This window comes from Mandrillus leucophaeus, unplaced genomic scaffold, assembly GCF_000951045.1.
Source record: "Mandrillus leucophaeus isolate KB7577 unplaced genomic scaffold, Mleu.le_1.0 Scaffold108, whole genome shotgun sequence".
NCBI classification, from domain to species: Eukaryota; Metazoa; Chordata; class Mammalia; order Primates; family Cercopithecidae; genus Mandrillus; species Mandrillus leucophaeus.
In genome coordinates this window covers 226234-250923 of record NW_012098987.1, presented here as the reverse complement: position 1 = coordinate 250923, position 24690 = coordinate 226234, and the positions used below count along the sequence as shown (strand labels likewise).

The 24690-nt window shown below is 40.9% G+C and overlaps 1 protein-coding gene across 2 annotated transcripts in view; it reads right to left on the bottom strand.

Moving 5' to 3' along the window:
* SCG3 (secretogranin III) overlaps window positions 1–24690 on the bottom strand; it is a 39409-nt gene that overhangs the window by 2914 nt on the left and 11805 nt on the right. For both annotated transcript variants that reach the window (XM_011986163.1, XM_011986169.1), the window contains 4 exons: window positions 21713–21829; window positions 18316–18399; window positions 16474–16611; window positions 4723–4803 (listed from right to left, as the gene is read on the bottom strand). In XM_011986163.1, coding sequence (XP_011841553.1) covers window positions 4723–4803; window positions 16474–16611; window positions 18316–18399; window positions 21713–21829 — 420 coding nt within the window. The remainder of the gene's footprint in view (window positions 1–4722; window positions 4804–16473; window positions 16612–18315; window positions 18400–21712; window positions 21830–24690) is intronic.

Here is a 24690-nt window from a genome sequence, read left to right as displayed (position 1 = left end):
CCTTCCTTCTTTCTTTCTTTCTTTCTTTCTTTCTTTCTTTCTTTCTTTCTTTCTTTCTTTCTTTCTTTCTTTCTTTCTTTCTTTCTTTCTTTTCTATCCATCATCTAACTATCTATCTACGTTTGTGTCCATGATTCCTGGCTTATAACTCTCATAGCCCTTGTTTCAGCCCTTTGTCATAATGTTGGGGCACTCTGGGCCTGAGAAGAAGGCCTCAGGAAGCAGATTCTTTCTCTGACCTGCCCTCCTTTCACCCGGCCAAGGCAGGACTCTAATCTGATTGTGGGTTATAAGACCCTTGATCCATAGAGGGTCCTGCCCTGTACCCTGGAGGAAGGAATGCTGCACAGAGAGGTCAAGAAGAATCTAAAGAGACAGGCCTTACTGGGTTTAGACCATGCCCTTTCTGTCCAATCACATTCCTACATAGTTGCCAATCATGCCCATCCAATGAAGTCTCCATGAAAGGCCCAAGAGGACAGGGTTCAGGGGCTTCCAGATAGGTGAACACGTGGAGGCTGATGGGAAGGTGAACAAAAACTCATTCACATGCCAGAAGGTTAGTGCACCCCAGCTCCACAAGGATGGAAGCTCCTGCACTCTGGACTCTTCCAGACCTTGCCCTATGTATCTCTTCATCTGGTTGTTTATTTGTATCCTTTAAAATATCCTTTTAGTAAGCCAGTAAATGCATTTCTCTGAATTCTAGCAATCTTTTTCTTTTTTTATACAGGGTCTCACTCTTTTACCCAGGGTGGATGCAGTGGTATGATCATGGCTCACTGCAGCCTTGGACTTCTGGGCTCAAATGATCCTCCTGCCTCAGCCTCCTGAGTAGCTTGGGACTACAAGCGTGCACCACCACACCTAGCTAATTCTTTTTTTTTTTTTTGAGATGGAGTCTCGCTCTGTCGCCAAGGCTGGAGTGCAGTGGTGCTCTCGGCTCACTGCAAGCTCCGCCTCCCGGGTTCACTCCATTCTCCTGCCTCAGCCTCCCAAGCAGTTGAGACTACATGCACGTGCCACCATGCCCAGCTAATATTTGTATTTTTAGTAGAGATGGAGGTTCACCATATTGGCCAGGATGGTCTCGAACTCCTGGCCTCGTGATCCATCTGCCTCAGCCTCCCAAAGTGCTGAGATACAGGTGTGAGCCACTGCACCTGGCCCACCTGGCGAATTTTTAAATTTTCTGTGGAGATGGGGTCTCGCTATGTTGACCAGGCTGGTCTCAAACTCCTGGCCTCCAGTGATCCTCCCACCTTGGCCTCCCAAAGTGCTGGGATTAAAGATGTGAGCCACCACACCAGACCCACTCTAGCAAATTAACTGAACCCTAAGAGGAGGCTGTGGAAACCGAAACTTGCAGCCAGTCAGCCAGCTGTTCCAGAGGCCTGAACATGCAACTGGTGGGAAGGAGGGGGCACTCCTTTGGGACTGCGCCCTCACCCTGTGATGTCTGAGGCTGTCTCTAGGTAGATAGTGTTGGAATTGAATTGGCGGACACCCAGCTGGTGTCGGCTGCAGAATTGATTGCTTGCTTGGTGGTGGGGAGAAAACTCCACACATTTGGTCACAGAAGTCTTCTGTGTTGATTGTTGTGTTGAGTGAGAGAATAGGAAAAAGCATGTTGAGGGTTGTTTTTTTGATACTCATGGGTAAGCATTAGTATCTTCATTTCAGAGATGAAGAAACAGAAAAGAGGGGGTAGGTCACTTGTTCAGGTAGTGGTAGAGTCAGGTTCTGAATGCTGGTCATTGATTGACCATTCCATAGCCTTGCAGTACTGACTATAAAACATCTAACAGGTACAAAGCAAATGTTCAATAAATGCTCCCTTTTGTTTTTGTTTTTCACTTTTCCTATTCTCTCAGGCATGAAGTAGAGAACGAAGCTGAACATACATTTTGTGGGCACTGCACCTAAGGCGATGATTCCTTTATTCCTGACCCCTAAGGCACAAAGGGCACTTCTTGTTCATTACTGGTTCATTAATGCTGGCTCTGCAGAATAGGCTGCAGTGTCAACATCTTTAATGGAATAAAAGGCAGACTCCCAGCTGGGCGCGGTGGCTCACGCCTGTAATCCCACCATTTTCAGAGGCCGAGGCAGGCGGATCACTAGGTCAGGAGATCGAGACCATCCTGGCTAACACGGTGAAACACCGTCTCTACTAAAAATACAAAAAATTAGCCGGGCGTGGTGGTGGGCGCCTGTAGTCCCAGCTACTCGGGAGGCTGAGACAGGAGAATGGCATGAACCCGGGAGGCGGAGCTCGCAGTGAGCCGAGATGGCGCCACTGCACTCCAGCCTGGGCGACAGAGGGAGACTCCGTCTCAAAAAAAAAAAAAAAAAGGCAGACTCCCAAAGACATGTGTGAAGAGGTCCAGTGATTTGAATGGACAAACAGGCAAATATTTTGCTTTCTTTTGAAAAGGAAAAATTGTATGTTTATGGCGTGGCTATCACTATGTGCAGTGGGAAAACCGGCATAGTGCAGAGGAAAGGCCCTTTGGTCTAATGCCAACTCTGCCCTAGCTGGGTGTTAGAAGACATAAGCTAGTAGCCATCCTGCTAACCTTAAAGGAAGTTTTAAGGTTGTAAGGCTCAAAGGAGAGAAGGGCTGTGATTCACTTTTTAAAAGCATATTTTTTCAAGGCTACATAAGATTTTCTCATTATCCTCACTATCACATCACATGGATCCTCCCTTTCCTGGGTTTGAGAAGGGGATTCAGGTCACCCAGTCCCTTACCAAACAAAGGGTGGCAACGATGGTTAAGAAAGGTCAGAACTAATAGTAATTCTACTTGCTTATACAGCTGCAGCCACTGCATAGCCCTAGGACCTAGATCCCCCACAGGCTTTGAGAGATGACCCCAAGTCAAGCAGAGCACATATGAGAGCAGTGGAGAAAGAGTTTCTGTCTTGAAGAGAGCATACTGCATATTTCCCGGAGACAAAAGGGAGCATCGAACCCAATGCTATTATTCTGAAGTTTGCTAACAGAGCCTTCCATATGCAAGCACCAGAGTTCCATGCTTCACCAGGTTGGTCATTTCTGGAATGGGAACGCTGAATTGCAAGATGTTGTTGATTATGACCAGGAATCTGATTCGTATGCTAATCAGTGAAAACAGTAACAAATACTCCAAACTGATGTACCATACAATTTACCATGGCTTTGGAATGTATTTTGGTACACAGTGTATTACAATGATTCTAAGATGAACATTTTAATTTTAAAGTCTTTGCAGTCATTGATGGTATGTTGTAATTTAATCGCACATAAAACAATGGTGCATTTTTAATCAATGACAGATTTGATGAAATACAGTTCATGTCAATTTTAGTATAACTGACAGCCTGGAAATTCAAATCATTTTGAACCAAATAAAGTATGCATGAATATCGATAATTATTGCCATCACACTCAACTTAGAAGACCCAAGTTAAGAGGGTGCTGAAAATACCTCTTTCTCCCTCTGTTCCCAGAATTTCTGATTTAGTGGTGCTGCAGCGCAACCTGGGCAGTGGGATATTTAAGAAGTTCCCCAGGTGATTTGGACGCACCTTAAAGTTTGAGAAGCATTACTTGTTTCTTTGGAAGGCATCACTTTGCAACTGCTCTGGCCAGATACCTGGGAATCATATCAGAATCCTCCTTCTCCATATAGCTCTCGAGTTCCTCCCTTCCTTTTTATTTCCTCTGTTGTCCCCTGGTTTACAGCCCCATATTTCTGCTCCAGATCTCTGTCTTGCCTCCTTATCTCTCTCCTGCCTTCTGGGGTCTTATTTTTTCAATCTGTAGTCACACTGCTGCCAGATGGATTTCTCAGTTCTTAACAAAATTAGGCCCCAATTTAGGCTCTCTTGGCTAAAACCAACCTCCTCTGAAGGGTGCACAAACCTCTTCCTGACATGGCCTCTGCCCACTTCCCAACCCTGTCTGCTGCTCTTCTCCACAAACATCCAGTGTTCCTGGGGACATGAATGGCCAGTTCCTAGAACAACCCCTCTCCTTGGTCCCTTTATGTCTTGGTACCTAGTGTTCCCTCTGCCTCCATCTCTCCTCACTTGGCAGATTCATTCTTAACTTTCCAGGAAGGGCTTTCTTGTGGCCCTTCTCTCAACTGTCTCTGTGCTAGTATGAAGATCCACCCCGTCTTCTCGCCTCCTTGGCAGTAACACACCTATCCATGACATCACGGAGCAGGACCAACCATAGCTCTAATGACGCTGTGCACTCCTCGGGCGGGGCATCTCTGGCACTTAGAACAGGGCCTGGTTCTGTGTTTGCTTTACGTAAGTGAGTGACTGCTTTTGTGAATGCAGGGTGCATGAAATATGTACTCAGAAAATGCCTTTGTTTAAAATACTTCAAGAAAGGGGGGCTAAATAAAACAAGACTGGCAGCATTTGATAATTATTGAAGAAGGGTGCTGGAGACACAAGGATCCATTATACTATTAGTTCTACATTCGCTTGACATTTTTCATAATAAAATGTAAAACAAAAGAAAACGTCTTTGCTTGAAAGGCTAATTTGAATAATAAGAGAAATGGAGGTTCTGTTCCCCTCTGCATCTGAGAGGTGACTTCAGTCTTTTTTGGGCTCTGTGGGGAGACTTTGGCACAGTCAATTTGATTGTGGGAATTTTTATATAGAAAGACCCCCTGACAAATGGGTGAAGTTTGCAATGTACAACCACACCCGGTCCTACCTTCTTTATTTCCTTTTTTGTCATGTTTCTTCAACCATTCAATATTTTTTCTGATGGCTTCCAAATAGGCTTCTGTTTTTCCTGGAAGAGGTAAGAGAACAAAATCAAACACTCAGAAAATATCACTACAGCTCATTTTAGAGACCACACTTATGTTCAAAACCACAAATATTAGACGTATGCAGCACTTGCAAGGTTGTTTCCCTAACTAGGCAATGTACATATTTGCATGTGCATATGTGTGTTTGTGTGTTGAGGGGTTTAGGTCAAGGAGAGCAGGTGGGGATGAGGTTCCAGGAGGAAGAATCAAGTTGGTAAGTGTCAAGGGGCATGATTCCCACACACAAATAAATCCACCTTGATGTCCTGGCAGAGAAGAGTTTTGATTCGGTTTACTAGATAGATGGGCCCCTAGATTAGTTCATTTCTGGTTAGGGATGGTTCTTCCAAACTGAGGAGCATCATCAGGCCAAGGACTTGAATGAGAGTGGCAGATACTTAAAGATTCCATCACTTCAGTTAAAAGTCCAAATGTGTGGCTTTATGTAAGCAGCTCTAAGTCTTCTGCCCAATTCTGGCAGGGGACAGGTAAAAACTTAGACAAAGAGGTGACCAGTGCTTCACTTCAAGGTTTGGATGGCAAACCTTAGAACTGGTTCTAATCAAACTCTCCAGGATGTAAACACTGTTCAAAGGGCCTCAAGTGTGGCACAAGAACACCAGGCATCACTCATGCACCTGCTCTGTGATGCCCTTTACCTGCACTTATGTCTGCAAGTGGATATTACCATCCACTGAGAGGTGAGGAATCTGGGGCTCGGAGAGGCGAAGTGAGTAGGCTAAGGCTACACAGGAAATAACAGCTGGCATTTGGACTCTGATCTGCTTAGTTTCCGCTACCTGCATTATCTGCAGGATAAGACCTCACCTTCAGACATGGACAGCAATGTTGCTTTGTTCTGTATCAAAGAAATCAGCCATTCTCTTAACCAGGTGAGGCCCTAAAGCTTGAGAGGCCCTAAAGCTTAGGGAGTCAGCACCAAGAAACCAGGTCTCTAGAAAGTACCAGATGGCCTACAAAAAGAGGCTTTCAAAGTCCAGGGCCTCTGCAGAAGCAATAGACGCCGAGCTCAGTGTGGTGACCACACCATTCTGAGCAGCATCTGAGGCCTGTTACCTCTACTCTACCGCACAGTCTTCTTGGTTGAGCTACCTGTATTGTGTGCTTATCATGTGCTGAGGACTGCTTTATGCTCCAAAATGCACTGTCTCATTTATTCTTCACTTTTTGAGGCAGTCCTATTATCATCCCCATTTCACAGATGAAGAAACTGAAGCACAGAGACATAAAGTCATAATCACATGGCTAAAAAGTAGCAGAGCCAGGCTTGAACCTGGGTACCTCCAACTACTGTCCATGTACAATAATACTGCCCTAAGAGTTGACCGTGTTCCAATTGCCCCCACTGTGTTTACCTAAGTGACTTTCTGAGCATCTTTCTTCCTGATCTTGAAGCCTACTCTTGCCTTACCACTGAAGATCTGTGTCATCTGGTTCCCAAAGAAGCACAGAGACTCCTATGCAAAAAGGGGTAAATGGACCAGAAGAGATCCACAATTTTTAGTCCTTAGTTGCTTCAGTAGTTGGTGTAGAAACTGCCTTGATTTCAGCAGTCTGGGAGGCTGAGGAGGGAGGATTGCTTGAGGTCAGGAGTTCAAGACCAGCCTGCACAACATTGTGAGACCCTATCTCTACTAATAAATAGATACATAAATAATGATTTTTAAAATGCAGTGTTTTCTGTTTCAAATTAATTCAGTTAGATAAGGCATTTTGAGCAAGGAAAGAAATCTAAGTGCAGACCATTTCTAAACAATGCAACTTCATTATTTTAAAGAGTTTCAATCAAATTACTGATCCCCATAGGGCTCGCTTTAATGAATAATTTGTCATTCGCACATTAGGTAGTTAGGACTTCTGAAACTTTTGAGTATGTCTGAAAATAGTCTTGTTCTTTAAATAATTTTAAGCATTTTTTCTACTATCTTCTCTGATATCAATATCATGATGTTAGAGCTTATTTGGGATAAGGAAAACCACAGCTTGCTCTGTTTAAACATTGCATTAAAAATTCCAAATTAGGAGAGTAAAAACAAATGAAGTTTTCACTATAGTGGGGCAGACACTGCCCACTCTTGTGCCTCCCTCTTCATAGCTAGCTAATAGAGCAGCCCTCTACTGATGACGGATGAAATGGGTAGATCAATGCATCACCTTTTTTGATCCTCAGGCATGTTCTACTGTTTCCCTGAAGTTTTCAATAGGATTGAGCTCTAGTTGCTGATGCTGAAGTTTGGTCATTATCACACCTTATATTGGCTTCTTTCCCTTCGTGCTCATGTACCTACCCTGCAGTGGTGCTTCCTGGGGTCACTTCCCAATGAAGCTACTTCACCTCAAATCCTTCTCTTAGTGCATGCCTTGGAGGGAACTGAACATAAGACAGTTTGAAATACAGGCCTTGACCAGGCTCTGTGGCTCACACCTGTGGTCCCTGCACTTTGGGAGGCCGGGGTGGGTGGATGGCTTGAAGTCAAGAGTTTGAGACCAGCCTGGACAACGTGGAAAAACCCCATGTCTACCAAAAAAAAAAGAAAAAAAATTAGCCAGGCGTGGTGGTGTGCATCTGTAGTCCCAGCTATTAGGAGGCTGAGGTGGGAGGAGGACTGCTGAAGCTCAGAAGGTGGAGGTTGCAGTGAGCCAAGATTGCACCACTGCACTCCAGCCTGGGCAACACAGCCAGATTCTGCTTCAAAAGAAAAATAAATTAAAGGTCTCAGCATTATTGCATTAGGCTGCTTTCTGTTCAGGAACCCACTACCTATAAAAATGGCATGGAATTTTAAACAGTATGTAATGTATGAAAAGCTATTTTATTCGCTATATTGACATTATCAACTCACAACAGAGAATGTGTTTAGTATAGCTTAAAGAAAATTGGACTGCAATTCTAGTAAGACTAGTATCTTAGGGGTCATAATATATGATTAGGACAGTTTCCCTAATTTATAACAGAACACCCCATCATTCTCATCCTCTTTCATGCTTTATTTTTATCCATCGGAAGGTGACTACTTATCACTTTCTACTGTAGCATATAATTTATTAAGTTTACTGTCTTCCTCCCTTAGAAATATGTTGTTTGCTGATGTACCCTCTTGCCTAGAACAAGGACTGACAGAGAGGAAGCTCTCAAGAAATATTTGTCAATGAGTAAATGGATGAAAGCTTTCTATACAGAAGCCAAATTGCAATTAGAAGATTGCCCAGTGAGGCTGGGCGCGGTGGCTCAAGCCTGTAATCCCAGCACTTTGGGAGGCCGAGGCGGGCGGATCACGAGGCCAGGAGATCGAGACCATCCTGGCTAACATGGTGAAACCCCGTCTCTACTAAAAATACAAGAAAATTAGCCGGGCGAGGTGGCGGGCGCCTGTAGTCCCAGCTACTCGGGAGGCTGAGGCAGGAGAATGACTTGAACCCGGGGGTCGGAGCTTGCAGTGAGCTGAGATTGCGCCACTGCACTCCAGCCTAGGGCACAGAGCAAGACTCCGTCTCAAAAAAAAAAAAAAAAAAAAGAAGATTGCCCAGTGAGCATGGAATCCAAACTAGGAAACTACGTCTTAAAAAAACATATAAATGGCATAGATTTATCTCTACCCTTTTTTTTTTTAGTGACAATGAATGATTTATTTGAAAGACTTGAAATGTAATGGATTCTAAACTTAAATGACGGCTATATCAGAACATTTAAAACACAAGTGTGATAGGTATACTATATCCTTATGTCATTCTTCATAGAATTCTATTAATTAAATATCATTTTCTCAGTTTATTCATGAAGAAACTAAGGCTCAGAGAGGTTAAATGACATGCCCAAGGCGACATAGCTAAGTAAGGGTCTGATATGGTTGGGTTGTGTCCCCACCCAAATCTCATCTTGAATTGTCGTTCCCATAATCCCCATGTGTCATGGGAGGGACCTAGTAGCAGGTAATTGAATCATGGGGGCAGTTACCCCCATGCTGCTGTTCTTGTAATAGTGAGTGAGTTCTCACAAGATCAAATGGTTATGTAAGGGGCTTTTCCCCATTTGCTCAGCACTTCTCCTTCCTACCGTCATGTGAGGGAGGATGTGTTTGTTTCCCCTTCCACCATGAGTATAAGTTTCCTGAGGCCTCCTCAGGAACTGTGAGTCAATTAAACCTTTTTCCTTTACAAATTACCCAGTCTCAGGTATGTATTTATTAGCAGCATGAGAGGGAACTAATACAGGGTCACAGCCTGGTTTTGAACCAAAATAAATATGGAGCCTTTAATGACTGGGGCAGGGTCAAATTCACCTTTTAGACTAGAGAAATTGAGTGCCTGCTGTTGTTGCTAAACTGGCTGACAAGGCAGTGGTTTTCAAATTTTGATGCACATTAAAATCACTTAGCAAAAATTTTTAAGGCCCAATGTCCAAATTGCTCCTCAGACCAATTAAATCAGAATATCTGGGACTAGGGACCAAGCATTTGTACTTTTTAATGATCCCGAGGTGGCTCCAATGTGCAGCAAAGTTTGGGAACCACTGCCACCAGTTTCAAGACCTCCACACGCTTACAAGAGCCTTGGCAACAATGGGAATCATATCAGGTACTCTTTTGCTCTTGGAGCAAAGCAGCTGGCTCATATTGACTTTTCTCTTTGCAGGAGCTGTAAAGCAAATCTTCTATTTACACAGTATGCACTGAAAACCTTGTGAGAGTCGACTTTGGAAAGCCGGACTATTTTTTTCCTCAATTTATTTCATCTTCCTTTGGAAAAAAAAATAGCTCATGGCTGAGGTAATAGAGCACAAGCCTTAAAACATACGCTGAAGCAGATGGGAAAAGGGCCAGAATCAAGATGCAGCCTTGTTTTTCTGGCTGTTCTGGTTTTTAACACTGTGAGAAAAATATCTTTTCTAAACATGAATTTGTCCTTACTCTGCTATGCTGTCCTGACTGTCTCCCTCTGGGGAAAGTGTATAAATCAATCAGGTTGGCCTATTGCATACTGCATGTACTAAAGACATTAGGTTTTGTAAAAGAGTGTTTATAAAAATTAAAGTTTGATATAATACTTAAAATTATGCCAAGATTACATGATTGCACTTTTGAACTGGATGAAGCAAAGCAACTGATACTGATGCATGGGTGCCGACACAGGCCACAGAGCTGTGAGATTCAAGATTCTGCATGATGTTGACATTTTACATGCCCATTAGATGCAGCATGGAAGACTGGAAGAGCACTGGAAGAAGAGTCAGAAAACATGGGTTCAAGGCCAGCTCCACCACTCTGGCCATGAGATCTTGAGCAAGTCGCTCATCTTCTGGGCCTTGTTTTACTTTTTTGTAAATCAAGGGGTGAATGCTAAAAAGGAGACTCATGATTTGTACATATAGAAAGAAATTCCCTTTTGTTGTCCTTGAAAAATCCATATTGATATATGGCTCTCCCAAGCCGACTTGGGACTTCCTCACCCACTTGCTGACTCCCAGGGGAGAATATTGGACTCTTGATTTTTGGACATTTCTAGCAGAATCCCCGGAGACTTGAAGGGAGGCGTGAATTCTCTCATGTTGCTTAAAAAATAAGTGTATCCACATGAATTAGGCAATTTATTATCAATTTATTAAATAGGCTAACTTTTCTGGCTCCTGTAAAAAAGATATGACGATGATAGGACATTTAAGTGAAAGTTACCTTAGAGATCACCTTTTCCAACCTAATTTTATTGTCCAGCCATAAACTTAAATGATAGCACTGGAGTGAGTTTATGGGTGTTATAACGCTTATCTCATCCTTGGATGATTTAAAAAAAAGACTTTCAGTGACCCACAGAACAGATGTGAATGAGTAAACATCCAACTGGCAAAAAGAGCCACACTTAGATTATGAAATAAAGTTTGAAAGCAGTTTTCTTTGGTCTTCAGAGAGCAATTTACTTGAAAAGTTAAGCAACTTCATAGATTTGGTTGAAGTTAGAATAAATTATAATTTATTAGAATATCCATAAAAATTTAGGAATAATTATTGAATCAGTCAAACAACTAGACCAACATTGAAAAACACTATTCTTAATGTGGGTCCCTGTGGAAACCATAGTTTAAATAGTTTAAACTATTTTCAAAGGTGAATGTATCATTTTTCATCATTGGTAATGAAGTTGGATGTTTTTTACATTAAGCTGGAAATGAGATGCATAGAAACATGCTTTGTAAACTGAAGCATGATATAAATGTAGAGTATTATTATGACTTACATTCCTCACAGGACCCAGTTCATGCTAGGCATGGTTAATAAACGGTTGCTGTGGTTAGATGAGGCTATCACCTCACACACTGCAAGGCCAAAACAGACTCCCCACAGATACTATTGCCAATGTGTTCTGCTTATAATTATTTCCGTAAGTGGTTTTAGCTGGACCATTACCTCATCCTTTATTCTACTCTGTAACGTCCTCCAACTTTCTGTCCTGAAGGGATCCTGTTCTACATATGTCTGGCTCATCAATAAGTGGGATATGTGTGCATGTATGTGGCCTGTGTTGCACTTGCCGGCATATGGGTTAAGGATTATTCTTGGGCCATTTCAAAGCTTGCTTGAGTCCTCAAAGGCAGGAATTGGTTCTTATATTCCTTCTGTAGCTGCTTCCTAGGCACAGCGTTAGGCATGCCATTGGAATAAGTGTTTATTTCTTGCTGAATAACTGTCCCAGAAAACCCAGTCAACCCTGCCTCCACTCAGACGGATGATTTTCTTTTTCTACCTAGAGACAATGGGTGTTTTCTCACTGGGTTTCATAACGGAGAAGCAAAATAGCCCTTGAGAAAAATGCAATAAAACAACTACGAACACAAAGATATATGTCGGTATGTCCTTTTGGGGATTAATTACATTTTTTTCTTAGAAATTGTTAGTCCTTGGCTTAAACTTAGTTGGTGTTTTCTAAACTGTATTAGAGTCAGTTGTCCTTATCCCAGAGTAATGGGGTCAAGGGTAACATGAATAAATTACATCTCTGAACAATAGCAGAGGGACTAATTTTAACCCCAAATTCCTGCCTTCTTTTTAATGTTTTAGGAGAGCCATTGCAAAGAATAACCCTAGGCTGGCCGTGTTGGCTCACACCTGCAATCCTAGTACTTTGGTAGGCTGAATGGATTGGATGGATCACCTGATGTCAAGAGTTTGAGACCAGCCTGGCCAACATGGTGAAACCCCATCTCTACTAAAAATACAAAAATTAGCTGGGGGTGGTGGCACATGCCTGTAATCCCAGCTACTTGGGAGGCTGAGGCAGGAGAATCGCTTGAACCTGAACGGTGGCGGCTGCAGTGAGCAGATATCGCACCATTGCACTCCCCCTGCCTGGGCGACAGAGCAAGACTCTGTCTTGGGGGAAAGAAAAAAAAAAAAAAGTAAATGGATAGAGTTTTAGTCTATTCTGTTCCTCTCTCCCCATTACTATCTGATGGAAATCCTAATGAAGAGGGAAATCCACTCTCATCATTAGTCTCCAAACACTCACATCCTAAATAGGCCATAGTGGACTACTGAGAATCATCTCCTTTATATTCATTTTTTACATAATATTTTCTTAAAAAGAAGTGAAACAGATCTATCAGCTCGCATTCCTACAGCCCTGTGCACAGCGATAGAAGGTGGTGTTTAAAACACTGAGAACGTTACCCCAGCAAGTCAAAGGACGTAGCCTATGGCTCACTGGGTTCTAGGGAAATACGATTGCTATACGTGGGCCACTTCCAGAGGGGATGATTGAGGCATGCTGGGTTTCTGTTGAGCCAAGCTGTAATGCTCTATGCTGCCCAGTTCCTGGTTCTCTGTCTCAGGTCACAGGCCACTCTTTTCTTGGTTAGCTATTTTTAAAAATTTACCATTCATCCTCCACCTCACATCTGTTAGGATAAAAAAAAAAAATCCAGAAATAAAAAATCTAAGCAAGGATATAGAGAAACTGGAACTCTTGCACACTATTGGTAGAAATTTAAAATGGTGCAGCTGCTACAGAAAACAGTATGGTGGTTCCTCAAAAAATTAAAAATAGAATTCGCATATGATCCAGCAATTCCACTTCTGGATATATACCCAAAAGAACTGAACGAAGGAGCTCAAAGAGACATTTGTATACCCATATATATATATATCCGTATTACTCACAACAGCCAAGAGGTAGAAGCAGCCCAAGTGTCCACAGACAAATAACTAGATGAAATGTGGCATATACATACAGTGAAGTATTTATTCAGCCTTAAAAAAGGAAGAAAATTCCAACATGGATGAGCATGGAGGACATGATGCTGAGTTACATATGCCAGTTGCAAAAGGAAAAATGTTATATGATTCCACTTATATGAGGTCACTAGAGTAGTCAAATCCATAGAGACAGGAAACAGAATGGTTATTGCCATGGAGTGGGCAGAGCAGGAATGGAAAAGTGTTGTTTAATTGGTACAGAGTTTCGATTTTGCAAGATGAAAAGAGCTCTGGAGATGGATGGTGGTGATGGTATGAAAACAATGTGAATGGCCGGGCGCGGTGGCTCAAGCCTGTAATCCCAGCACTTTGGGAGGCCGAGATGGGCGGATCACGAGGTCAGGAGATCGAGACCATCCTGGCTAACACGTTGAAACCCCGTCTCTACTCAAAAAAATACAAAAAAATAGCCGGGCGATGTGGCGGGCGCCTGTAGTCCCAGCTACTCGGGAGGCTGAGGCAGGAGAATGGCGTAAACCCCAGAGGCGGAGCTTGCAGTGAGCTGAGATCCGGCCACTGCACTCCAGCCGGGGCGACAGAGCCAGACTCCGTCTCAAAAAAAAAGAAAACAATGTGAATGTACTTAGTGCCTCAAAACTGTACAGTCAAAAATAGTTAAGATAGTAAATTTTATGTTATGTACATTGTACCACAATTTCAAAAAGATATATATATATTTTTTAAAAAGAGTTTACCACCCATCCAGAGTGACTTAGGGTTAAATGGAAGTATCAAAGCGGCCTGACTGTTCTACAAGGTTCCCAAACATGGCACACATATCATCAGTTCTGCCTACTCTTGCTCAGGACAAACATTATTTATTGATCATTACAGCTTTCTTTCTTCCTGAACCCAGATACAATATCATAAACTTTCACAACATGGGCCACTACCAAGCAACTGGAGTGGACACGTCAGCTATGTCAATGTAGGAAAAAAATATAGGAAAATGTACAATGTAGGAAATGTAAAATGTAGGAAAATACAAAATGTAGGAAAAAATTGTGATGGTCTATGAAATCCACGCTAGAGAAAAGGATACAAAAATATAAAAATGTATGAGATAGGAAAAATCAACACAAACTTGATACATTAAGGAAAAATTATATTTTTCAGCGCTGTCTCGAAAAAGTCCCAATAGCTGAAATAGAAGCAGCATCTTTCGCCACTATTACCACTCATTTGAACCCGTATAACCCAGGTTTGGGTGTCCAATTCTACGAGTCTTTTCTACAAAAAGGAACCAGAACTCCTTCAAGGAGAATTGATTTCAAGTCTTGGGAAAGGAAAATTCAGAGTGGGTGTAGAATATCCCATTGTTGCTAGCAAGCAAAGACGATGTACTACAAGGACTAAAGAGAAATTTAGGGAGCTCCCACTGCCCAAGCTACACCAATTTAGGCATAAAGTGTTAGCAAAGGTAGTAGTAATATAAAAGGGAAATAGTTTATAATTTTATTGGTATTGTTGAGTTTCAAGGTATTGAATACATAGCTAGTTTGTTTCTCTTCTACTTCATACACAGACATTAAGCATGGGTCTATTATTAAGGGTGAATAGGAACCTGCTTCTATTTGTGTTAGCAGGAGATACTGGGTGGGGAACCTTTAAGTGGGCCAGTCTCTTCAAAATTAAGAGCTATACCATGAGCAAGATTGGTCCTTGTGATCTCATATCATATCATAACAAGGAATAAGAAAAAGTCTACCTATTCACTGCCACTGATGGTTATGCATAACCAATGAAAATCCCTTTTCAGAGAGTCCAGTGGTATGTTTTCAGATGATAAATTAGCTGGGTTCCTCCACCACCTCCCCCAAGACAGCACTGACCCACTGCCTCAGCTCCTAAAGAATAAACTCTGTAGATGAACCTACTAATGAGACATTAATCTCGCTGTGTCACCCAGGCTGAAGTACAGTGGTGCAGCCTCCACCTCCTGAGTTCAAGTGATAAGACATAAATAAGGTTCCAATTATATCAAAGATGTAAATATATCATAATGACAGAAAAATAAGGTAGGTTCGAACCATTTGTTCACAACTTCTGGTAAAGACGTTGAGTTTCAGAAAAATAATATCTATCTGAGACATAGAGATGTAAATTTCCATGATGTAACTAGCACAACTTTGTAACAAGGGGACTTGAACCACTGAACTATACAACTAGATCCCACATTCAGACCTGAAATCAAAGGGATAACAATTTAGAACTTATAACCTCATCGAGTCTTTTTCTTTGGGGGTGTGGTAAAGTTTCTAAAATCCTAGGAAGATGGCTGGGCACAGTGGCTCACACCTGTAATCCCAGCACTTTGGGAGAGTGAGGCGGGGGATCACTTGAGGTCAGGAGTTCAAGACCAACATGATGAAACCCCATCTCTACTAAAATTACAAAAAATTAGAGGGCATGGTAGTGCGTGCCTGTAATCCCAGCTACTCGGGAGGCTGAGGCAGAAGAATCACTTGAACCCAGGAGGTAGAGGTTGCAGTGAGCTGAGATCGCGTCACTGCACTCTAGCCTGGGCAACAGAGGGAGACTTCATCGCAAAAAATAAAATAAAAAATCCTAAGAAGATGTAAATTGCATTATATATTTCATAGATATATTTATACTATTTAAGGAAATTTGATATATTGAATTTGTTATTTTTATCAAGTCCTTAAAAGTGTTTAAAGTTACAATCACTGGTTAAATCATTTTACAATTTTGCTTTGTTAAATTTAATTTTTCTTTTTTTTTTGAGACAGGGCCTTGCTGTGTCACCTAGGCTGTAGTATAGAGGTGCAGCCTCCACGTCCTGAACTCAAGAGATCCTCCCACCTCAGCCTCCTGAGCAGCTAAAACTACAGGCATGCGCCACCATACCTGGCTAATTTTTGCATTTTTTGTAGAAATGAGGTTTTTCCATGTTGCCCAGGCTGGTCTCAAACCCTCAGCTCAAGCAATCCAAACTGCTGGGATTACAGGCATGAGGCATTGCGCCTGGTCAAATTCATAAATTTTGGTGATCTTTTTGAATAAGTAGTACGTGATTATTTAGAGGAGTATTCAGTAAATTTAAAAATATTGCTCAATAAATTCATAAGATTATAAATTACACATTAAACAATGCACTAATGGTCATACATATTCCTTTCCAAACAGAAAAGTCCATTGAACACTAAAGACTATCAAAAGATGAAATCAGTTTGCCATCCCAGGAGACTCAAGACCATTAAAAAAGATTGCTATTCAAATAAAGATACCACATGCCAAGCCTGTTCTATACAGATTGTGTCAATTTCTCAGATGTGGTGGAGCTTGCTCTTTGGATCACCCTACCTTGTGTGGTGAAAGCTTTTGTTTCCCAATTTTATTGCTAACCTAGAGCTGTCAATCCCATACCTTTGGGTTCATCTGTCTTTCCTCCTGGGTTGGAGTTATCATCTTTTGTGGAGTCCTTCAAGGTTCCATATTCCTTTTCCATCTTAGCTGCTGCTTCCTTGGTACTGTCTGTTTCTTCATGACTCTTCTCTGATGGTGCTGTAATCAGATTGAGCATTGTTGTCATAGCCCTATTTCCTATCTATTAATTGGTTCCTAAAGTAGAAATCAACTTTATTGACAAGGAACAGTTTGAGGTCAGATCATATTTTGAGTTGAATGGGATCTTAGTGCTTATCTAATCCAATCCTCTAACCCCATATCACAGAAGAGGAAATTGAAGCCCAGAAAGGGGAGAGTTATGTCTAAAGTCATCCCGCGAGTTGACTTCAGATATATCGCCCCCACCCCACTCCAGCTTTCTGAATTCTGATTTGGTAATTTTTCCTTTCTGCCACACCGTGCCATTAGAGGGCATATATTCTTTGTCTTACTTTAATCAGTGTAGGTGATCAAGCCAGGATATGTCAGGTTCTGAAGTATATTTGGTGGGTCTTGATTCCAAATGATAATAACTCTATAGCTGCCCAATCTCTCCTTGACATTGCATTTTTGAAGGACAGTCTATTATTCAGAGTCACACCTAAGTATCTGGGGCTATGGTAGGACTTCTCTCCTTCTGCTCCTTTCTTCACACTCCTTTACCCCTAGGAACCCTAAATTCGAAGAAGAGACTTGAACTCTTACTGTCAAAAGAGAATAACTCTTGCTCCCTTCTCACTTTAAAATAACCATATTTCCATGTAGTAATCCTTTGTTGAATTAAAAATCATAAAACTTAAACTAGGTAACCATTTGGAAACAATTGTAATGCATTTCTGTAGCCAATAAAATATCTGGAACCTCAAGCAGTCTAACAGTAAACTTTTAAAATAAAGTGTTTTTTTATTGTAGAAAAATAGGAAGAAAAGAAAGAAATCAGTTATTGTCTGATATCAAACATCCGCTAGTGTGCTGCGGTATATAGAGAGATGCATATTTTTTTTCACAGTTGTGGTACAATTTTGTTCTTTGCTTGTGTCATTAATATTATTATGGAAGGATGTTTCCAGGTAATTAAAAACTGCTTGAAAACATATTTTAAAGGACTGTATACTATGCCATCAAGAATATGTACATGATTTCTGTGATAGGGACAAAGAGTCAAAGTATAACAATTTGCAATTTTTGGTTGTCATTAATAGTTAAACAAATTTAAAAAAGAATCTGCCATTTGCAAACTTTTCTCTTTTTGTTCCACCCTCCTCCTTGAAAGGAGGCTTCTTTCCATAGCTCAGTTCCCTGGGGTTTGATGGGCAGAGTAGGGTGATAGGTGGAGGTTTGGAACTGATGAAATCAAGAGCGGGGGTAAAGCTCACTACCTAGGGGCACAGACCATCCCAGGGGAGAGAGAAGACCTGGGAGGCGAGAGCAGGAGGTGGGGCAGTGGAGAGTGGACAGATGACCAGGGACAGTAGTCTGGAGAAGTGGTTATCTAGTGAGAGAAGATACCTAAAGGAGAATTTTAGGATGGATTGCTCAGTTTTGTGATGTAGCCTTTTCCTTTCCACCTAAGATTCCTAGCCACCTCCAAGAATCTTCAGTAAAGATCTACATTATTTTTCAATGTTTTTTGAGGTCAGATTTATGTGCTGTGATTGGCCACAAAATAACCAAGGTCACATCTCATTAATCCTATGGCTGCATTTCAGATTTTAACACTCTTCAAAATCTAATTTTTTATTAATGTTTATTAAAGTTCATTATTTACTACTTAAAATGGTTATTATTCTAAAGGCTAGAAAAATAGTTAAATAATCGTACCTGGGAAAAGCTTGCTTATATTGTCAGTAGCATTTTTTTCTAGCTTGTTTTTGGTCTGAAGAGCAATCATTTCATCCAAGTTTTCTGGAGGGAGGAAGGAAAGAAATATAATTTTATTCCCTGAGAGATGACATCAAATTTTTACTAAAAATGTTTACATTGCACCAGAAATATCACAATAGCAACTCCAAAATATTAACACCGCTGGTAAGGTGTTTTGACCTGGATTTTATTTCTGAGAATCATAGACTCTCAGGATGGAAAGACATATAATTTGAAATCCTCAAGTTCAGCCTCCTACTCAGCTAATTGCAGAAGTCACTTCTACATCTCTGTGGCCACTGCTAGAACACTTCCAGGATTGGGAATTAGAGTGGATACTTGGAGTTTGACTTACTCAACACCCTGTGGTAACTGCACCTTGATTTTTCTCTGGGGAACCTACCACTGTCTCACTGTCAGAACATTTGACTCCACTAGTGCTAGAATAACTCTAGGATGACTAAACAGGGTCTTCCATGACCTGGGCTATAATTCAAGGAGGAGCCCAGGACCCTATCCAGGTCAGTGAGACTCAATGGTAGGACCACTGGTAGAAAGAAGCTCTCTTTCCACTGGGATTGATGTGCTGTGAGGAGGTGAGATTGGGACTGTCCCAGCCATCTTGTTCCCACAGGGAGCAATCTGTCTGGAATAAATGAAGACACAAAAAGTCGGAGCTGTGAGATGAGATAAGGTCAGTTCCTCACACTGTTGGTGGAATTCACAAACCCAAAGCCAGGCTACCCCGTCACTCCATAGACTTTTCCAGTTATATGCAGCAATAAATTCCTTTTTTGCTTAAGCCAAACAGTTGGATTTCTGTCTTTCAGGGCTTTCACTAATTCATGAGGAAGAAAGTTCTACTGTCAGGTAATCTTAGGGATCATTTCCCTACTTATATTAAGCTGCACTCTGTATCCTTGTCTTTGTTCTAATTCTGCTCTTTGGAGTAGTATCATATTAAGTGTTGCTAGACAGGAGTCTAGACTGTGACTTCCTCAAGGTAGACGATGAATTAGAAACCACACTTTTTGTACTTAGCTATTCAACCAGCCACATAGCTATCTCACTACACTATTTTAGGACGAGCCTTTTCCACCATTCACAAACAAGCAAGTCTTTGCAATTAGTTTGTAAGGATCTTATTATTGCTTTGTATATTTTCTCCCCAAGTAAACTCCTCTTGCCCTATCCCTATTTTAAGAAGATAATTAATATATTCTAATGTGTAATGCATTGCTTTCTTCTTGGAAATAGTTGCCATACCTGGCAACATTTGTAATCATGATATACTGTTGAGGCCAGAATAGAAAGGCAGATCACTGCTTGTCACTAGCTCGGATGGGAGGAGAGGAGGCTGGTCAATCGTCTTCTACCCACGCTGCCCTGAGCCCCTGGGGGGATATAAGGGTGGCTCCCCATGGCAGCAGAAGTCAAAAGCCAATGTGCTTATACAGAAAAATTCTTAAAGACATAACTCAAGCTCTAATTGTAAAAGTTACGCACACACACTTAATACATATATGTATATAAACATGTACATATACATTAATATGTATGTAATACATATATATTTATAAACAATATTTACTTTGCATATGTAAGGAGCAGATAAAATTATTTAAAAACACAAACCTTTAGAATAAAATTTAAATAGTCTATCATAAAAATAAATAAGTAATTTACTTTAGATAGTCTTCTCTTGTGGAGTATCTAGCCTATTTTCACTGCTTTGCTCCTACAAGCCAATGTTGTCCAATAGAACTTTCTGCAATGATGACTGTATTCATTTCTGCACTGTTCAATACGGTAGCTACTAGCTACATGTGGCAACTGGGCACTTGAAGTGGGCCTAGTGCAACTGAGAAACTAGATTTTAAATTCTGTTTCAGTTACTCTTAATTTAAATAGGAACTTGTGGTTAGTGGTTACCATATTGGGCAGCACAGTTATAAGTGACAGTGGGAATATCTGCCTTGCACATAAGCCTTTGAGGCATTTCTGATTTATTTCCACAGGATAATTGACTAAGTGTGGAATTTCTGACTCACAGGGTATTGATATGAAACAGTTGTTGATATGAAAACAATGTCTTTGATCTACTGTTAAAAAAATAAAGTAGGCCCCAAAGCACTATGTGTAATATGAGCTTATTTTTTGTTGTATAAGAGAAAGAAATGACATAGGTACACACACACACACACACACACAGAATAACATTTGGAAAAATATAAACCAAGATGTTACCAGAGTGTTGATGTTGTGAGTGATTTTCACTTTCTTTTTAGTACTTTTTGCATTGGATGACTTTTGAAAATAAACATGCTCTTTCACAGTCAAGGAAAAATCCAGTAAAACTACTTTCATTTAGAAAAAAAATGAGGTTCATCCAGAGTAATTCTGGATAACCCTATCTGATATAGTTTTGATATTTGTTCCCCCCACACTAATGTTGAAATACAGTCCCCAGTGTCGGAGCTGGGGCCTGGTGGGAGGTGATTGGTTCATGGGGGCAATTTCTCATTAATGGCACCATCTTCTTGGTGCTGTGCTCGGATAGTGAGTGAATTCTCACGAGATCTGATTGTTTAAAAGTGTGTGGCACCTCCCCTACCCTTGCCTTTGCTTTCACGCTGTGACATGCCTGCTCCCACTTTACCTTCTGCCATGAGTAGTTGCTTCACTGAGCAGATGCTGGTATCATGCTTTCTGTACAGCCTGAAGAACCGTGAGCCAATTAAACCTCTTTTCTTTCCTTTTTATTTTATTTCCTATTTATTTATTTGAGACAGGGTCTTTCTCTGTGGCCCAGGCTGGAGTGCAGTGGTGCTATCTCGACTCACTGCAACCTCAGCCTCCTGGGCCCAAAGCGATTCTCACGCTTCAGCCTCCTGAGTAGCTGGAACTACAGGGGTGCACCACCACACACAGCTAATTTCTGTATTTTTTGTAGAGATGGCATTTCACCATGTTGGCTAAGCTGGTCTCGAACTCTTGGCCTCAGGTGATGAGCCTGCCTCAGCCTCCCAAAGTACTGGGATTACAGGCATGAGCCACCGCGCCTGGTGGAGTCAAATTTTTATAAAATTGTCTCCATAAGATTATTAGAAAATGCTAATGAGACAATTAATAAATGTGAAATATTTGTACTCAAGCTGGTTCTATAAAGATAAAAAGTTGAAAGCTGGTTAATTTTATTTGCATATATTATCAAACTGGTCGATTCTTGCTACCCAGGTGATCTGGCAAGCTTTGGCATAAATTATCAAATTAATGAGGTCATTATTGCCAAGTCCCTAATTTACTTTGAACAATGAAAACCACCACAGTAGAAACAAACCACGTAGGATCTCACCAAGGTAGGAAACACCTTCTTCTGGAGATATTGTTCCATATTTCACCATCATCTTCACAAAGTCAATCAATGTTTTCATGATAGTAATCAGTGTTTCTTTCTCTTTTGCTTCTTTTTCTATATGAAAGAACAAAATAACTTAAAACTAGTGGGGGATAGCTTCCTCTTTCAATGTCAATTTATAAAGTACAGCATCTTTTTGTTTGTTTGTTTGGGTTTTTTTTTTTTTTTTTCAAAGATGAGGTCTCAGTGTGTGGCCCAGGCTGGAATGCAGTGCTATTTGCAGGTCTTATCATGGCTCATTACAGTCTCAGACTAAACTCCTGGATTTAAGAGATCCTTCCATGAAGTTGGAACTATAGGTAAACACCACCACACTCAGCACTAATTATAGTATTTTACTGAAATTTTTTTTCTATATTTATAGATAAAACTATATATATTTAACTTACAAAAAAAATCTAAGCTTGATTGGAAATATAGGGTAAGATAGATACAGCTATACTGAACTTTTTTCAGAAATAGGCAATTATAACTTCTCCAAAAGAGTTTAATTTCATTTAAAATATTTTGCTGATAGAGTAGATGATAAAGACACAGTTTTCAACCCGAGATAACATGAACTCAAAAGGAAGGGTAGAAGACTGGCAAGCCAACAACTTTTCTCTACTCAGGTGGTAAGTCTTTGAGGGCAAGAACAATCTTTATTCATTAATGAAGCTTAATTTTCTTAATTGAAAATAAGAACATACATAGTTTTAGTTTATAAATGCAAAATTGATTTTTGAACAAGATGTTACTTTTTAATCTTTGTTTCATTTGGAAGAATATATACATATAGTAAAAATATTTCAACTGCTCAAAAGTAAATAAAAATGGAAAGTAATATTCTCTTCCTCATCCCCTCTAACTCTCTTTAAGTAACTATTACTAGCAGTTTCTTGGGAACCCTTTTTCCTTTCCTTTTCTTTTTTTTTTTTTTTTTTAGGTGGAGTCTCACTCTGTCACCCAGGCTGGAGTGCAGTGGCACCATCTTGGCTCACTGCAATCTCTGCCTCCTGGGTTCAGGAGATTCTCCTACCTCAGCCTCCCGAGTAGCTGGGATTATAGGCGTGTGCCACCATGCCTGACTAATTTTTGTATTTTTAGTAGAGATGGGGTTTCACTATGTTGGCCAGGATGGTCTCAATCTCCTGACCTCAGGCGATCCGCCAGCCACGGACTCCCAAATTGTGGGGATTACAGGCATGAGCCACTGTGCCCGGCCTCTTGGGAATCCTTTGTATTTGACATTCTGTTCTGCATCTTGATGGAACAAAATGGATAATGATGCCATAATAGCTGAGAAAAAAATATTAATTCTAAAATCAGAAAAAAACATCAGTTTCCATTTTTGAAGAAAAGAAAAACTAAGATGCTAGAGGGGAGCCCATTTTCCCTATTCTTTGAGCTTCCACTGAAAGATTTTCTCTAAATACTCCTAGCCTTTCCCCCTTCCTCTGCATCCTCCCCCACAGATATGGTTGGTAAGCAACAGCCATTAGCCTATGTTTCTCAGCTGGTGGGGATTTGGAATCTTTCTTTTTTTCCACTTGCTTGGAACAGTGCAAGGCAAGAACCTGAGAAACGAGCCCGTTCTGCAGACCCAAACCATCCCTGAGACTGGCTGTTGATCTAGACAGAGGAGTAGGGAGCAAACAAGGCCACAGTTGGCTCTCACATGAAGCTACGTTCTGCAGCCCCGTGTTTATCAGCAACAGAGATGATATTTTGGTTTCCTGCCTGCTTTATTCATTCTTAATTTGTTGAGATCCTGGGCAAGAAAGACAGATGCTAGCAAAGAACTCAGTATAAATATTTAAATTAAAATTATGGGAAAATAAAGGCAATAAGAAATGAGGTGAGGAAAATGGAATGATAAAAACAAATAAGGAACATTTTATACAGTAGCATTTTTAAAGATGCCATCAAAGTCATGGGTTGGGTGGGAGGAAAAATGGAAGAAGAGGCAGGGGAAGAGATCTTGGAAAAGAACTGATAAATAGTAACTTCGGCTATCACATTATTTGCTCAAGGGCACATCCGTAGAAGTATTTGGCATCACGCTGGTGCTCTTCACTGATGAGAAGTGACTCACCAGGATGACAGAGGTTCTGAGTTGGGCATCTGCCAACCAATGGGGCAAGATGGCTCAGAATGGACCCTCAAGATGTACAAGCCCTGCAGAGCCAGCAGAGTGGCCAGTGCCATCTGGCCAATGTCTGGAATTGAAGCACAAAGGATGTTCTCCAGAAATGAAAGCTTATTTTAAGGTCACTTCTTGGGAGAAATAGATTACAGTTATAGATGTCTTTATATAAATGTTCAATCTGGGGCTGAATCCTTGAACAGGGAAAGGAAAAGGCATGAAGGCAGTCCAGAGCATCTGTTTGAACAATAACAACAGAAACATTGCACATTATTATCCTCCTTGCAGATTAACCAAAATAAACATGGACTGAATCCTCAGTTAACTCAGTGCACCTAGGAGCAAAGAGATCAGCATGAATGACTTTGCTTTAAAAAAACAAAAACAAAAACAAATGATTTCCCAAGTGTGTCTTAGGCTCCTGGATTTCTTCAGTCTAACGTTCTCCATTTTAACTCTGAAGTGAAAATGTTCATAAAGGCTGAAGCTGAAACTGTTCACGAAGAAGTCTTGAATAATCTTTTGAATTAGGTTTCATACATTGTTTCCATTAAGGAAAGTGAGCAAAGCCTTTTAAAGAAAGATATGTTGCAAATGGCAGGATTTCCTTCCTACTTTTGTGTTTGTGTGTGTGACAACATGTATGCTACTAAAAAAAAGTCAGGCAAAGAAAGACAAATACCGTAGGATCTCACTTATATGTAGAATCTCAAATAGTCAAACTCATAGAAGAAGAGAGTAGAATGGTAGTTTCCAAGGGCTAAGGGGAGGGAAAATGGGGAGGTGTTGG